Source organism: Thunnus thynnus, chromosome 14 (assembly GCF_963924715.1).
Source record: "Thunnus thynnus chromosome 14, fThuThy2.1, whole genome shotgun sequence".
Lineage (NCBI taxonomy): Eukaryota > Metazoa > Chordata > Actinopteri > Scombriformes > Scombridae > Thunnus > Thunnus thynnus.
Window position 1 is genome coordinate 23,069,795 of NC_089530.1, and position 16,816 is coordinate 23,086,610.

A 16,816-nucleotide genomic window follows, 5' to 3' on the forward strand; every position below is an offset into this window, starting at 1 on the left:
ACTGGTGTTTTTCTTTTTTGTGAGATGATTGAAGTTCTATTTAGATATATAAAATAATAAAACATCTCCTCTATCCTATTGCATTTTTACACATTATTTAAAAAGATTTGAGCTGCAACGATCAGTCAGTTAATCGACTAGTTGATTGGCAGAAGATTAATCAGCAACTCTTCTGATAATCGATTAATTGTTTAGATCATTTTTGAAGTACAAATGTCACATTTTTGAGGGTTTCAGGTTCTCAAATATCAGAATTTGCTGCTTTTTACTTGTCATGCATTAAAGTAAGTTGAATATCTTTGGGGTTTTTTGACTGTTGGTCAAATAAAACAATATTTGATGACGTGGTCTTGGGCTCTACGTAACTGTGAATTTTTCACTGTTTTGGGATGTTTTCTCAATCAAATGATAGGTTGATCAATTGAAAAAAAAAAAATTGTAAGATTAATTTATAGTGAAAAAAATATTTAGTTGCAGCCCTAAAAACTTTCTTTTTGTATCTTCAACTGACCGGTGATACATTAAAATATATTTAACCACATATTGATATATATATAATCAGTAATTCAATAGTACAGTTCATATTACTGGTGAAAAAATGTTTGCATGACTTTTTAACTTTTAACAGAATATTTTTCTGTCTGAAACTATTTGACGCAGCTCAAACAAATCTGTAACAGCAATAATAAATAAAAAAAAGTTATTCTATCATTATAGTGTTATGTATATTCTATGGGAAACCAGAGCAAAAAATATTATGGTGTTTCTTTTTCTTCTTCTTTTCAATTTCAGTAGCTATCATAGTAATTCAACAAAAAAAATACCATTTTTGCAGATGTAATTCTCCAACCTTTGGATATAATGAATAAAAACATTCAGAAAAGGATATTTTTCATTAAAAAAATATCTGTATGTATGTAAAGTCCTTCCGAGGGGAGAATATCTGAGTGTTGTAGTGAGAGATGGGAGAGGAGGGTGAGAGTAGACGGATCTGACAGGTGGGCTGACCTCAGGTGACCTCAGGCAGATGGATGGGTGAAAGAGGATGCTCGGCTTTATCAGTCTCTCTTCCTCATTTAGTATCCGTGCACATGTGCGCGTGCATCACACACATGTGCACGGATACACTAACATATGTTCACATGCACACACACACACACAGCCTGCTGTCTCTCTGCGGCTCTCACTTTCCAGATGGAATTTGTTGTCGGGAGTCATGTGTCACTTGAGCTGGTGGACGTTTTGAAATTCCCAGACCGAAACCTTTTCTGGGTTTTGCAGTTATGCTTTACAGCTACAGCTCAACGTAAAGATCACCTCTCTTCTGTCAGCAGAAAGCTACATGACATCTGTATGTTGGTAGTTTCCAGCTGGTCCACATTTCTGTTTAGTCATGAAGTCCACACATCGGTCAGTTTAACACCCATTTCATTTGATTTTACTATGTGTGTTGTGCACCAGGTGCGTGTTGTAGTGCCAATAGCTCTGCAGTTACTTAAAAATAATAACACTGTGTCAATAATTTGCTACACTTTTTTTAAACAATTTGACCAACATCAGTTTTTTTGCTTGAAAATATTTTCAGTATCAACTACTCACCATATGCACGAAAGGAAATGTGGCTCTGAAGTTACCAGCTTGCTCCTTCGCTGACATGTTTTTAATAGTTTTTGGACAATGACAGATGTCTACAGCACAGAGGAATTATATATATATATATATATGTATATATCAGGCTTTGGATACACACAAAATACTTAGTAGATCAGCTCATTGTTGGTTTGAAATGAGATTTGTTGACAATAAGAAAAATATAGAAAGTTATCAACCTTATCCTTTAAAATTAAAGTATCCCCCCCATTCTCAAAGCCCAAACATCCAACTGAAGGAACAAGAGGACAAACACATTTTTGACTGGAGGTGGACTTTAAAGGTACAATAAATGACACTTAGCCTCACAAGATGTCAGCAAACAACTATCTGCTATGTAAGGATATAGCGGAGTAATGTCGACCTGAGCAGTGAATGAAGTCACATCCCCTCTGTGTTTGTTGTTATCTGAGCTTCTCTGTTCTTTGTTTTGGTAGCTGCATCCGTTTCCAAGATGGCGGCCGGGTCACAAACTTTCTCAAATGACAGCTAAACAGCACACTAAAATATAAAATATGTTTCTGAAAAGCATTTGAGGCAAGAAACAGGCAACAGACCCACAGAATCTTGATCCATATTTTATCAGCACTGCCTAGTTTGACAGTTTGATCTGAGTTGCGTGAGTTGTCAGTTTTCTTCTTGTTTTCTCAACTTTACTGAGTAAACAACAGAGATGTAGGTGCTATAGTGCAACATCTAGTGGCTGAATGTTGTGTATTGCAACTTTACATTAGATTAGTTTAGTAGGAGTTTTTAGTTTCTGTGGTTGAAAGTTCCTGGGATTACTTGGACAAAAATAGTTTTTACATACAGTAGTGGTCAATCCTTTTATTTTTGATTGTGTTAGTCAGAACTCTCCTTCAAAACAGTGTAAATTAAAGGATGAGCAATTTAGAAAATTATCTACATGGATCAGTGTTTTCCTTTGTGTTCATCTGTGTGTTGTTTTAAGACCTGAATAATATCAGAGAGTCTTTAGTTGAAATTCATAGTTGCTGCAGGAAATGAAGCCAGCACAGTTGGTCTCCACTATGTGACCTTTGACCTCAGAGAGGTCATACTCAGCAGACCTCCTGCAACGTCTGTGTTGAGTGTTTTTGTATATTTGCGTGTGTGTGTGTGTGTGTGTGTGTGTGTGTGTGTGTGTGTGTGTGTGCTGCTCTCATGGAGGAACAGTTGGTGTGAAGGGCAGTCACCACAGGCCAGGCCAAACATCCAGACAGATGCCATCAATAACATGGCACCATGGACACACATGTCACACACAAATAACTGACCAATTAACACTGTCCTAATATGTCTCACACTGCTGTGTGTGTGTGTGTGTGTGTGTGTGTGTGTGTGTGTGTGTGTGTGTGTGTGTGTGTGCAGGTTGATCCTCAGGGAGAGTGGTTTGGCACGGTACCTCCACTCGGCAGTGCTGTTGAGCGGCACGGTGCTGGTTTTCGGAGGAAACACTCACAACGACACGTCGCTCAGCAACGGAGCCAAGTGCTTTTCTGCTGACTTCCTGGCGTATGATATAGGTAAGAACGAGTCTGGAAATGCACACACACACACACCAGGGCAGATACTACAGTAGTTTTAGTCAATCAATACATGGTCACAAATATTAGGCTATCTTTCATAAATAGCTTCATCTGATCCTCACAGACGCACCAACCAAACAGCACCCTGAGGACCCTGTCACACTAGACTAGGTGGTGAACTAGCTACATTACTGGCTCGTGAGATAGCAAGATGGCCGGATTAACATCATACAAATTTGTTGTTGGGCCCCTGTTGACTCCCAGTATATATGAGCTGAAACGATTTGTTGCTTAATCAATCAAGAAAATTAATTGGCAGTTTTTTTGGAAATTCTGCAGCCTTACAATACTGCTGTGATGGAGTAAAACTACCTTACCCTCAGTTTTATGTGTCCAGCAGCTTTTAACAATATAAACTAAAACAATTAAAGTCTTAAAACTAGATTTTGACACAGAATCCCTCTTCAAGACCACAAGATGGAGGATGGAAGATCTGTCTTAGCTGATAGTCAGTGGTGCAAATTTCTAAAAAAACAAATGTGATTAATCAAATCAAATGACAGAGTAAATAGAGTGGATTACAAGTTAACACAAATCACATAGTTATACAATTTACTCAATACTGTATCACAACTGACAGAAAACCATCTCGCATAACTTTGCTATTTCAGATTTGATTTTGCTGGAGAAGAACTGGCTAAGATAACCTCCTGTAGTTCGCCACTGCTCGACAGCACAAACTTGTGTTTTAAAGTCCGCCGATGTTCTTTCGAGCTTACATTGCTGCAGTGAGTTAATAATCTGATTGTGATTATGATGAGTCTTTCAGTCGAGGCCAAAACTCAATTTTAGTGCAAAATTACACTTTCAGAAATACAGATGCTTTTATTATCAAACCCAAATCTATGAAAGGAGCCTGTTTGTGTGCCTCCACCTGCTTTGTTGACTCTTGATGACCTTGAGCTGATCATAAACTCCCTGCATTGTGTCGGAATATCAGATATCTATACAAAAACTTTCAATTCAGTCATTTTCTATACTAGAGACTGTCTTTGATGTAATGATGATGAGGCACCATCACAGTTTTACTCATGTTAACCCTCTGAGAAAACTGATATTAGTCATTTTTGGACATATATTGTGCTTTGTTACACACAGACACACATGCTGGTGTGAATTAGGATTGTGTGACAGCAGCATATAAGAAGAGGGAAAGAAGAAGAGAGGAATACAGGCAAAAACCTGAGATATGTAAAACAAAAAAAAAACTTTAACAATGAGCATTCAGTGAGAGAGAAAACAGGAGTGAGAACACAGAGTGTGGTATAGGTAGATACTGAGAGTATGGATGATTAAGGATCCCAATTACAGTATTCCCAGTCACACCACAGACCAGATGGCGCAAGGATGTTTCAACCCCTCGACAGGGACGGAGAAAATGAAAAGATGAAGAAGACAGTGTTGGGAGAAGGAAAGAGGGATTACACCAACTCTTCACAGGAGAGAAACAACAGGGAGCAGAGAGATTAACGAGTGAAAACAGAAGGAGGGAAAGAAGGGAAGAAAGGATGTCTATGAGAGCAGCGAGTCGCTGTACTGAATGATGCACAGGGAAAAGATGGCTGATTTCTTTATAGGAGGGTGAAGCTGCTGCCATGTAGCTGTAATGTTATGTGAAGCACTGTAACTGTATGTTGAGGTGGTGTTAATGGTGAAACAATTAGTAGATTAATCTATTAGTTGACTGAGGCAGAGACATCATTGACAGTTTAGATTGTCTGTCATTTGTTATGCAGAAATGTCAAATATCCTCCTTTTCTCAGAGTCAGAAATGTGATGCTTCTTTCTTTTTTAAAGCATCTTCAGTCGATTATCTTTCACAGATCCTGTTATTTTCTAGTAACTGAGACCTGATCGGTGACGAGAGTTTGGCAGGGCCCAAATTAAATACAGCTCTGATCACATGGTGTGAAGGAAAATGCTGGGAAAATTACATTCCTGTGTTTTCTGTAGTGATTTTTCATGTTGGGGCAAGTGTTTGTGTTCTCTCTCTGTTGGGATCTGTTTGGGTCGGCTACATTTTATACTGGATCTAATCATCTTTTTTTTGCCTTTATTTGACATTTAAAAGTGAAGAGGGACAGGAAACATGGTTACGCACTAAAAATCACTGGGAATTTTTGCCCAGTTTGGGTCAAAGCAGCTGCAATACAACATAGATTTAACTTAACTCAGCAGCAGTCTGTTATTTTGACCCAATGTTATGCGCAACAAGCTTTAGCTAAAAACTGTCACTGTCTTGTACAAAATGAAGTGCATATGACAGTCAAAATATGCACAAGTTATTAACAACCAATAAACACCTATGTTTAAAAAGAGTCAATCATAACAAGCAATAACCCAACAGTAAAATAAGCCTAAAACTGGGTCAAAACAACCCCTTGTCTTGAGTGGCTTTCTGGCTAATATTAACCCAGTATTGTGTTTGTGTGACCCAAACTGGGTAAAATATTAACCCAGTGATTTTTAGTGTGTAGAGAGAGAGGTAAGACATGCAACAAACATCTACACCCCAACCAGTAGGCTACCGGGGTTGCCCCAGGCCCAAAATTTTCTATGTGTAAACACCTTCAGGTCGGTCGAATCAAGCAATATAAAGTTGTCACCTCTGGTTTTTGCAGGCCCAGACTTCTTCAAACAGACAACTGTTGCCTTCAGTTTGAATAATTTAAGTTTGTCTTATATTTCACCTCATTTTTTGTTTCAGGGTATATCTCTAGAAGTTTGCTTTTGCAGCAGTTCCTTTTTTTCCCCATTTTCACTCCTCAAGATTTACTCTGTACCACCACAGTCCTTATCTATAAGCTTCTGAGCAGCTCAATGGAGTTTAAGTGTCTTGATCAGAAGTGTCTCAGTAACGGTTGATTAAATATGAAAGAGCATCAAGTATTTACTTTTCCAGAATGGTTGTTGATTGGTGGGAGTGAATTTGCTTTTCCCACTGGCATTTTCCCAGTTGGCCACACAATTCAATTCCTCCCGAGCGGGTAGTTCCAGGTATGAAAAGTGAAGCCAATGCGATATGGAAATGCCTTAAACCTGCATTCTCTCTAATGGCCAGCAGGGGGCGACTCCACTGGCTCCAAAAAGGAGTCTGATTGTAGTGTATGAGAAAATGACCCTACTGACCCTACACTTGATTTATTACTTCAGTAAACACTTTCCTAATGAGTTTATGGTCTCAATCGCTAGTTTCAAGTCTTCTTCAATACAGCATGATGTTCATTTTGTAAATTATGGTCCCATTTAATTTAAACTTGACAATAAAGCAGTGTATGCTTTAGGGCGTGGCTACATTGTGATTGAGAAGTCGCTATCATGGCAACAATGTTGGTTAGCTAAAGTAAACATGGCGTAACCCCAGATTCACAGAGTGTAGGTGTAGCTGTTGCTATTTCACAGTGTGTTTTCAGTTCACAAAACTTAATTGTAACATTTTGGTTGCTTAAAAAAGTCTTGTTCAGTGTTTGGTTATACTAAAAGACCCTCTAAGGATTCAAATGTTCAGTTTGTCCAGTAAGTATATTTTGTTTTAATGATTTTTAGCCTGTTTTTCGCAAGTAAAAATTAGCCTTAGCATTAGCATTATCACAGTCAACCACAGACTGTAAATGCAAAGTGCTAACCAAGCTAGCAGCTAACACTAGCTCTACCCTCTCGTCCAAATATGGTTACTTCTCACCACTTCTGGCTCCAAAAATCCAAGATGGCGACAGTTAAAATGCCAAACTTGAGCCTTCAAAATGGGAGTCCACAAACCAATGGGTGACATTATTTTTATACAGTCTATGATTCCTCCTAATGAGGAAATCAGTAGTCATAAGAATCAATAAATTATCAGTAGTATTAATTTGTTTAATGTGACAATTACTATTTTCCACATTATTTTCCACAATTGGCTTCAATTTTAATTTTTAATCTAACTCAATAAACTGTAACACAAGTATTTTTTTTTTCCATCTAAGAAAAATCATTTCTATTTTGGCATTATCATCCAATCTATTGTTGTTTTTTTCCCTAATCTCTCTTCCCTGCACCTCTTTATTTCATCTTTCTTGTCACTCTCTGCTGCAAATTATACAATAAAAGGAAAAATACCAAGGAGGATATTGGCGTGATAAAGTAATGAATGTGAAGAAGCAGATGAAATAAAAGAGCAGAGCGTTAAGGAAGGAGAGAGGGATATAGAAGGAACGGGAGAGAAATAAAGAGAAAATGAAGAAGGGATTTAGGGAGAGAGAGGAAGCACAGAGGATGGTGGAAGAGAATTACCTAAAGACAATAAAGATATGCCAGGATAAAGCAGACAATAAGCTTGTGAATAAAAGGCAAAATCAAAGGTAATAAACAATGAAGCATTTGTTTTGCAGAACGTCCCCCACCTTAATGAAGTTGGAAGCAATGCGCTGTTGGGTGCAGTTCCTCATACGCTTGCAATAAACGTGTATTTACGTTTCCCTCAACTCTGCGGAAACACACCCCTGTCTTTATAAATATTATAATTCATTCAATAAGGCTCGTATCTGCGGCTCTGCCCAACTTTATAGTCCACCAGCCGCCTCTCTCACTCACCACGGAGACAGAGGAGGGAGGGAGGAAGGGTTAAAGTGATGGAAACAGAGAAACAGAGAAAACAAAGGGAAGATAAATGAAGCGATGGAACGTGGATTAGAGGAAGGGAGATACTGAAGTTAGAGTTAGGGTAGGGTTAGGGTTATGGTTAGGGTTATGGTTAGGGCTAGGATTAGGGTTAGGGTTAGGGGTAGGGTTAGGGGACCTTCATCATCATGGTTGCAATAATGAGAATGAATCATAAATGTTGTCCGCCCCTCCTCGTCCTCATAATTCCCATCGCTACTTTAAGACTTTGTCACTTGAAGGTATGGTAGCCTACCTCATGTGGTTTTTGGGCATTTCTTGAGAAGACAGTCACATTCAAACAGTAGCAGATTACAACACACACAGACGTTTTACTGAAAGATGACAAGATATTTTTATGAAACAAATTGAAATTACAAATACAGGGTTCTCTCTATAACTGTTTCATATAAAGGCCACTATTTGAAAATGTTTGGTATAAAGAAAAAGAACAAAATGGTTGGTTATTTCAAGAATAAGACCAAACAAACGAATAATCTACCAGGAAAGAAAACGATCTTCAGACCCTCTTAGGAAGAGCAAAGATAAGGCAAATAATCTAGTTTAAAGCACTGCTATCTTAATATTTCTGAAGTTTGATATAACGATTGCTTTAAAAAATACTTTTTAATCTCAGATAATGTTTGAAGTGGCCTGACCTCTGCGCTAGTTTCAAGAAATTCCTCTAGATTACACAATATTTTAACTTGTTTTTGGGTTGTTTTTTTTTTCAGTGTATAGACATGTTTGTCTTGTGCTTTCTCCTCTCCTCTCCTCCTTCCCTCTCGTTTCCTCTCCCGCTCTCTCCTCTGCCCCTCTCCTCGTCTCTCCAGGAGATAATTAATTAGTTCCACCTGTGGAAGTCTCTTCTCTCCATCCCTTGTTTCGTCTTTATTTGCTCCTCAGTTCCTCCCTGCCTCTGCGCTCACTGCGAGCGGACGGGTTTTGGAGCGCTAATTTGTTTTTGTTTTGCCACGCTAACCTTGGAGGGGCGATGCAACGTTATTAGCTTCTCCTGCTCTTCTTCTGCCACACATTAGATTCAGGTCGACACGGAAGGCACTTTTCATTTGGATTTAATTCCCCCTCTTCCCCTCCAGCTCTCCCTCCCCACTTCTCCAAACCCTGCCACCCTCACACTTCTAATTAGATTTGGGGGGGAAAATGAACTCTGATTAAAAACCCGGTCCTCTCCAACTTGACACACCACGGGCACACACCCACACGCTGTCTGCTGCACACAAACATACACAATCAGACAGCTGACACGCACACAACACACACAAACACACACGTGGCACGAGTGTTTTGTGGTTCGTGAACGATTCGTTTAAAAGAATGGCTCTTTTGGGTGAACGAAGTGAACTGAATCACTTCCTGAAATGATCTGTTCATATCTCTGTCAGTTGCGTTTTTCATCTATTTGACACCTGTGCATGTTCTATTTTTCTCTTGACTTTATATTTGTTTTTGCGCCACAGTTAGGCTATTTATTTTCTTTTTGATTGCACACTTAAGTTATATTATTAATATTTTCCACCTGATATTTTCTAAATGCAGTTTCTATTTGTATGTCTTGTCAATTATGCTCTTGATATTTGTTTTTGCGCTGCAGTTGTAGTCTATATTTATTTTCTTGTTTATGCTGTTTTTATTTGCACTGTAATTTATATTTCCCACTCTTACTATTTCTGGTTTTCATTTCAGTGTAATAAAAATAGTTAACAACAAGACACATAGTTGCAATACATGTTTTATTTGTTTGTTTGACACATTACTCATATTGCACCGGATATTTCCATCTGTTGTCCCTCGATGGGAGTCGTCAGTGACAGACAGTTCAGAGCAGTAAGCGACAAACATAGTAAAATTACATTACAGATACATAAAATACAATACAGTGCATAGCATTACATTAAAAATAAATAAATAAAGGCCTACGTAGAACTTTAATGACTGCAAGAATGGTTTTCTTTTTTTAATGCAAGATTTAAAGTTTTTAAAAGTTCTGGACTCTCTGATACTAATTAGCAAGATGTTCCACAATCTGGTCGCTCTGATTGGAAGAAGAAGCAGTCTGGCTAAACTTTGATGACCGAAATTTAATGTAACAGATGCCTCTAGTGGAGGCTCGTGTCAGCCTCGTGCCAGTGTTACAGTTTGTTACAAAGTATTTAAACACAGACAAGGCAACACCGTTAAAATGTGTGTGTAATAAACAGACGTTAACCATGAACAAAAAAACAAAAAATTAAAAAGTGAAGAGATTATACATCTTAACAATACTGCAATGGTGGTAAGAATTAGATTTTCAAGTTGTGACACAATATGAGAGATGGGATGGTATCATAAACAAAATTCCAGCATCTGTAGCAACTCATTAGATTTCAAATACATTTAAAATGAGCTAGGTTACGTTTGACAATCTCTGGATCTTTCATAGTTTCCAATGCCTGGTGAAACCTGCAGTATGAAAAAACAGGTGGTTTCTCCTGTTTCTCCAGGTGGATCCTCTCGCTAAGAGGGAATGGTGCATGTTCAGTGATTCATTCGCTTAACTTCCACAGTGAACGCGAGCCCTGAATGATGACAGTCGCTGAGTAGCTCAAGCCCGCCCCTCTCCCTCCCTCTCATGTCTTGAAGTCTCGAAGTAGTACCAAATATTTTATTTAATAATTAGGTGTTGTGAAAATGTATGTGCTGTACATGACAGGGTAATACTTTGTTATAGCAGCTTTCAGTTTGCAAACAGTATTTTTATCCAACTGAATTAGTTAGCGAGCTGAACAGAACGTTAGGCTGTGTTTTAGCTCAGTGAGTCGGACTACTCAGAGCTCTGGTCAGGCGCTGAACGATTCGGTGAACGAATCTTTTGAAAACTTTTTCATGAACTGATTCTAATGACTCAGTACACTGAAAAGTACTGCTTTGCTCATCACTAGCCCAGGGCAGGCTGGGAGCTTGTTTGGAAGATGTTGGGAGCCATGATATATTGGAGGAGCAGTCAGTGGCTGTCGTTCAAACCTCCTCCTCCTCCTCCTCCTCCTCCTCCCGCCCTTCTTCATCAAGTCCTCCATTAGTGCAGATCAGATCAAACTGTCAATCAGCCCAGCACGCCTGCCTGCTTCGATCTGGACTCATGATTTCTCTCTCTGTCCCACCTTGCATTATTAACACAGATTTTCTCATATCCTGAGAGGAAATTAAAATCTGTGGTGATGTGTGTGGGTCCATGTGTGTGTGTGTGTTGTGTGTGATAAGTATTTGTAAAGCCTGCAGTTCTTTGGTGTACCGTTTGGCAGTTCCAATATCAGAGTGGTTGGTTGAGGTGTGTGTGCCCAGTACAACCAGAGGATGGGATCAAAAGTCAGTGGAGCTGTAATGTCTTTTTTATTCACAGGTAGAAGTTTTTCATTTGTTAGCTTCAGTAAAGCTGTGGTTGGTGGTTGGAGGTGAGCAGCGGTGGGTTTTTGGGAATTTCACCACTGCAACAGGGCTCTGCTTCTCGGCAGACTTCCGGCAGCTCCAGAGGCTACATAAACAAACAATCGTAGCAGGATTTCACTTATTTTTCTCATTCTTTACTCAAGATGGAAACTTCCCAGATATGTCCGTACATGTTCAAGCTTGAATCTGATCTGAAATATGTGAGTAGACAATGTGAGCAACCCGTGTAACAATGTTAGCAACAAAGGCTACTAACAGCTGTTTGTGGGCATGAACAAATGTCATCACAACTAGGAGGTAAAGGTAACATTGCAAATTAAACTTTCAGAGCAGGCTGCAGCCATGGCTTTTGATTTTCAGGGGAGCATTTTTTACATTCGTCTCACCTCAAGTTTTGGAGCTTTGATCATGTTTAATATCACAGAAAATCACAAAAAGTATGATATGTCCCTTTCAACATTTAACATACAAAAACACTGCAACTCTACATAACATGAAGTCACAGATGGTACAAGCTTAATGCCGGATCTGGTGAACTCCTTTTCACTTCCTTGCACACAGCAGGTGATTGTCATCATCCAATTAGCCACAGTGCATGAGGTCATGAGTCCAAATTCCACCAGTGTAAATGAACCACAGCAGAAAATGTTTAGTTCCCATTCCCATTAAGTTTGTTACTAAACATGATAGTTGAAAGCATCCACACTGCCAGGGATACAATACAGATGGATTAAATACTAAATTAATTCATTTTAATTTAATTTAATTATTTTAATTACATGTTTTGGCCATATAAAACAGTAAAAGTTAGATATATTGAAAATTATATCAGAATAAACCTTCAAACCTGATCATGTTTAGTTTAAGTGTAACTGCAAAATGTAAATGTAAACCCCTCCTCAGATTTTAAAACCCCCAGTTTCCCAGAAATAAAACTTGCACATGTTCCTTGGTGTCCACAATGGTAATACCCAATTATCTATAATGGGTTCAAATACCATAGAAAAATAAAATTTCAATTAATAGGAAAATGTATATTCTTTTAATAATATATTATATTGTGAAAATAAAGAATTTGGATATAAAAATGTCTCTAAAAAGGGGAGTCAGCTGCCTCAGCTAAGATAACCGGGACTGTTTTCAAGGAGCACAGTATATTTTAGCTATTGTGTGACTTTCCAGCAGAGCTGAAACTTATTTTGGTGTGAGAGCCAAGTCCCAGAAGTGAAATATATTTAAACTTTTAGCACATATGCCATATGCTGCAAATGGGTTTTAGTTGTCACATATAGCAGCAGCAGGAGCTACAACTAAGGCACACCTGGAGCACCTGCAGAGGTGCCAACTTGATACAGGGTCTTATAGGTTATATTAAAGTACAGCTGACAAAACATCAGTGCAAGATCTAGAAATAGATTCCACATGGAAATCAAATCCCCAGACCAGCTAATGTTAATAGCAGCTGTCTAGCAAACCGCTGTTATAATTAATGGTATCTGCTCTATTGTGAAGTCACGACAAGAAACCACAAAACTACGGGAGAGAGAAGCTGACGAGTTAGTATAATTCATTAATGGGTGATGAATGTGCACAGATGGAGAGGGGGAGGAGGAGAGAGAAGCGCAGTGTATCATAGGAAGTCCCCTGCCGGTCTAGGCCTATAGCAGCATAACTACAGCTCTAACTATAAGCTTTATCAAAAAGGAAAGTTTTAAGCCTATTCTTAAACGTAGAGAGAGTGTCTGCCTCCCAGACACAAACTGGAAGATGGTTCCACAGGAGAGGAGCCTGATAGCTAAAGGCTCTGCCCCCCATTTCACTTTTGGAACTTCTAGGAACTAGGGATGCACCAATTTGATACTGATATCGGATATCAGGTCTGATACTGACTCAAATACCTGGATTGGTTATCGGTGACAACGGGGCCGATCTTGGCCGATCTATTATCTAGACAGGAAGACACATCGGTGGGCCCATGGTGCCATCAGATGCTTTTCTCCCACCAGAGCCAGGTCTCTGCTGTTGTTTCAGCATTGTGAAGCACAAGGCTTAATAGCCTGTACAGAGTGTACACTAACTTATTACACCATGAAGTTGTTTTGGACGCAGTCTTTAGTAAATAGCAGCTGTCCTGAGGAGCCCCAATAAGACCGGCTACTGTAGCTAATCTTGCTAAGGGAAAACCAGTCGCGTGTGGCCCAAAATGTAACAGCACCTCCGCTAATTAAATCCAATACAACATAGAACTTAACAAAATCCCCCAACTATCTACTTTATAACTGCAGTGGTTATATCAAAGCAAGCGTCTAATAAAAGTCAAGTTTCCATTTGATTATTTAGCAATAGCTGGCAGTTAGCATTCATTAGCTCTGCTCCTCAGGCTCACTTTGGGCGTTTTCCCCTCCCGGATTACTTTCCTCTCTCGGTCGTGTCGCCGTCACTCCGGCACTGCTGAGTCTTCTGCTAAAAAATATAAGGTTGAGGCCTTACTGTCAGTTACCTTAGAAAGTTGGATTTGATCAAGTTTCTGTTTCAATCAATATATCTTGATTGCAGTCCAAGACCAATGTTGTTGAATCATTGCAGCTAAGTGTCAGCAACCCAAACCCCAGCTGTATATTTGCTATCTTGAGTGCAGTGTTCTAGTGGGGTAATAGGGTACTATGAGCTCTTTAAGATATCATGGTGCCTGACCATTAAGGGCTTTGTAGGTGAGGAGAAGGATTTTAAATTCTATTCTGGATTTTACAGGGAACCAATGCAGAGAAGCTAAAATGGGAGAAATATGATCTCTTCGTCTAGTTTTTGTCAGTACACAATGGAGAGTCTTTTTAGAGCAGCCTGATAATAAGGAATTGCAATACTCCAGCCTAGAAGTAACACATGTATGGACTAGTTTTTCTGTACCTTCTGTACCTGTTCAGACAGGATGTGCCTGATTTTTGCAATATTACATAGGTGAAAAAAGGCAGTCCTTGAAATTAGTTTTATGTGGAAGTTAAAGGACATATCCTGATCAAAGACAACTCCCAGATTCCTTACGGTGGTGCTGGAGGCCAGTGTAATGCCATCTCGGGTGGCTATACCATTAGATAATGTGTTTCTAAGGTGTTTAGGGCCAAGCACGATAACTTCAGTCTTGTCTAAGTTTAGTAGCAGAAAATTGCAGGTCATCCAGGTCTTTATGTCCTTAAGGCATGCTTGGAGTTTAGTTAACTGATTGGATTCATCTGGCTTCATAGATAAATATAATTGGGTATCATCTGCATAACAATGGAAGTTTATGGAGTATTTCCTAATAATACTGGCTAAAGGAAACATATAGTATAAGGTGAATAGTATTGGTCCAAGTACAGAACCTTGGGGAACTCTGTGTCTAACTTTTGTGTGCATGGAGGATTCATCATTAACATGTACAAACTGAAATCAATCTGATAAATAAGACTTAAAACAGCTTTATGCAGTTCCTCCAATGCCAATTAAATGTTCCAGTCTCTGTAATAGGATGTGATGGTCAGTGGTGTCAAATGCAGCGCAAGATCTAACAGGACAGGTACAGAGAGAAGGTCCTTTGTCTAATGCAGTTAGGAGATCCTTTCAAGGTGCGATTTGTGACAAAATGAGAGAGCATTTTTGAAGCATTTGCAGTGGCATGTAGTCCAGTAATAGGAATTCAAAAGTTATTAAATAATGGTCCAATAAAAGAGGATTCTGTGGAAAGACTATTAAATGTTCAATTCCGATGCCATATGTCAGAACAAGGTCGAGGGTATGGTTAAGACAGTGTGTTGGTTTATTTACACTCTGAGAGAAGCCAATTGAGTCAAATAATGAGATAAACACAGTGCTAAGGCTACCATTATTGATATCCACATGAATATAATGTCACCTACTATAATTACTTTATCTGTACTAAGGACTAAGTTTGATATAAACTCTTAGAATTCAGATAAATATTCAGAGTACAGGCCAGGAGGAAGGTACAATATAATAAAATAGAATTGGCTATAAAGTTTTCCAGGTTGGGTGAGAGACTAAGAACAAGGCTTTCGAATGAGTTATAATTAATTTTAGGTCTAGGGTTGATTAATAGGCTAGAGTTGAAAATGGCTGCAATTCCACCTCCTTGGCTGGTTTTTAGATTTCTAGATATGAGAGCAGCTCCATCCAACACGGGTTGTATGCCGTCTCTCCTAATCAGAACAGTTCTTTCCCAGAAAGTCTGCCAATTATCTACAAAGCCCATGTCATCAAATTTTAATGGTCATATTTGTGCTCTCACAGAAGTTTTTAAAGGTTAGTGAAAGATTGTTGTCTTGGTTTCATACAGAAAAAGTCCACACTGACTCAGAGGACGACACACAGCGTGTTTTCTGAAAGCTGCACAATTATTATTAATATTGCATTCTACTTTTGGTCTCTGGGTCTTGCACATGTCTTGTATGAATGACTATAAATTATAATTATCTGTAAAATGTGATTATATTATTATCTTTTAGTTAAGAGAAATTTAAACAGTTTAACAATACCACAGCTTTAAGATTGGAGACAGAAATAAAATAAATGAAAGAAAAAAGACTGTGACATTTCAACTTGTCACCTAGAAATTACATTTAGTTTACAACCGACCAGCTGGATTATGATTGTTATAAACATAATTAACTGTCTGTCAAGCCATAACATGTTGCACTAATTAGTTTTCCTACAATAGTCATAACAAATAAAATCATTTTTTTATGGACATATTTAGGCTCTCACAGTAGTTTTTAAAGGTTAGTGAAAGATTGTTGTCTTGGTTCCATACATAAAATATCCACAATGACTTGAAGGACGACACACAGCATATTTTCTTTATTAACGCTTAACCGACACATCCATCTTTCCCCAATCTACCACATTTACCACAACCATATGCAGGAGTCAGGAGGTGAACCTTAGTCTCTCTAGCATGAAGGTCAGACATGTCACTATCCATCACCCCGACCCCCCCCACACCTTTAAGGGCAACGTACATTGGAAGCAGATGACACATGTCAAAACACCCACGCCCATTGTTTTCTCTCTGTGATATGTCATCGCAGGTTGACGTGCATCAGTTCACAGCTTCCTTTTCTCTCTGTATGTCATCACCAGTGTGCAACGAGCGTCACTAAAAATAAAGGGCACATCGCTTCATGCATCGGCACTGATTATTGACTTCAATCTTGCGTAGTAATCTTCCAGTGTGAGGCTACTGGGCTACATTACATCTCCAACCTAATAAACCTGATTATAATGTCATTTCTTTTTTAAGCTTAGGGTTGGGGCAAATGTCCTACCAAAGGAGCCTGGATTCGTACAGGCAGCCTGAGATTAAGTGAAACCCTACTTGTCTACAATCTCACCAGGTTTCAGCTCTGCTCCATCGTATCAGCGTCACTTTTGTTGGCTTGTTAATATGACTGACCTTTAACCCCTGCTGGTGATGAGCTCATTGTTCTAGGTGCTGATTA

At 38.9% G+C, this 16,816-nt stretch overlaps 1 protein-coding gene and 1 long non-coding RNA gene across 4 annotated transcripts in view; one reads left to right on the forward strand and one right to left on the reverse strand.

Moving 5' to 3' along the window:
• The window catches only part of atrnl1a (attractin-like 1a), a 319,852-nt gene that overhangs the window by 56,059 nt on the left and 246,977 nt on the right, over positions 1-16,816 (forward strand). For all 3 annotated transcript variants that reach the window (XM_067610631.1, XM_067610633.1, XM_067610634.1), the window contains one exon: positions 3,022-3,176. In XM_067610631.1, the coding sequence (XP_067466732.1) occupies positions 3,022-3,176 (155 nt within the window). The remainder of the gene's footprint in view (positions 1-3,021; positions 3,177-16,816) is intronic.
• On the reverse strand, positions 11,245-11,866 carry LOC137197642 (uncharacterized). Its single transcript, XR_010931496.1, has 2 exons — positions 11,711-11,866; positions 11,245-11,409 (listed from the first exon to the last, which is right to left on the reverse strand). It is a non-coding gene; the product is annotated as an uncharacterized lncRNA (long non-coding RNA).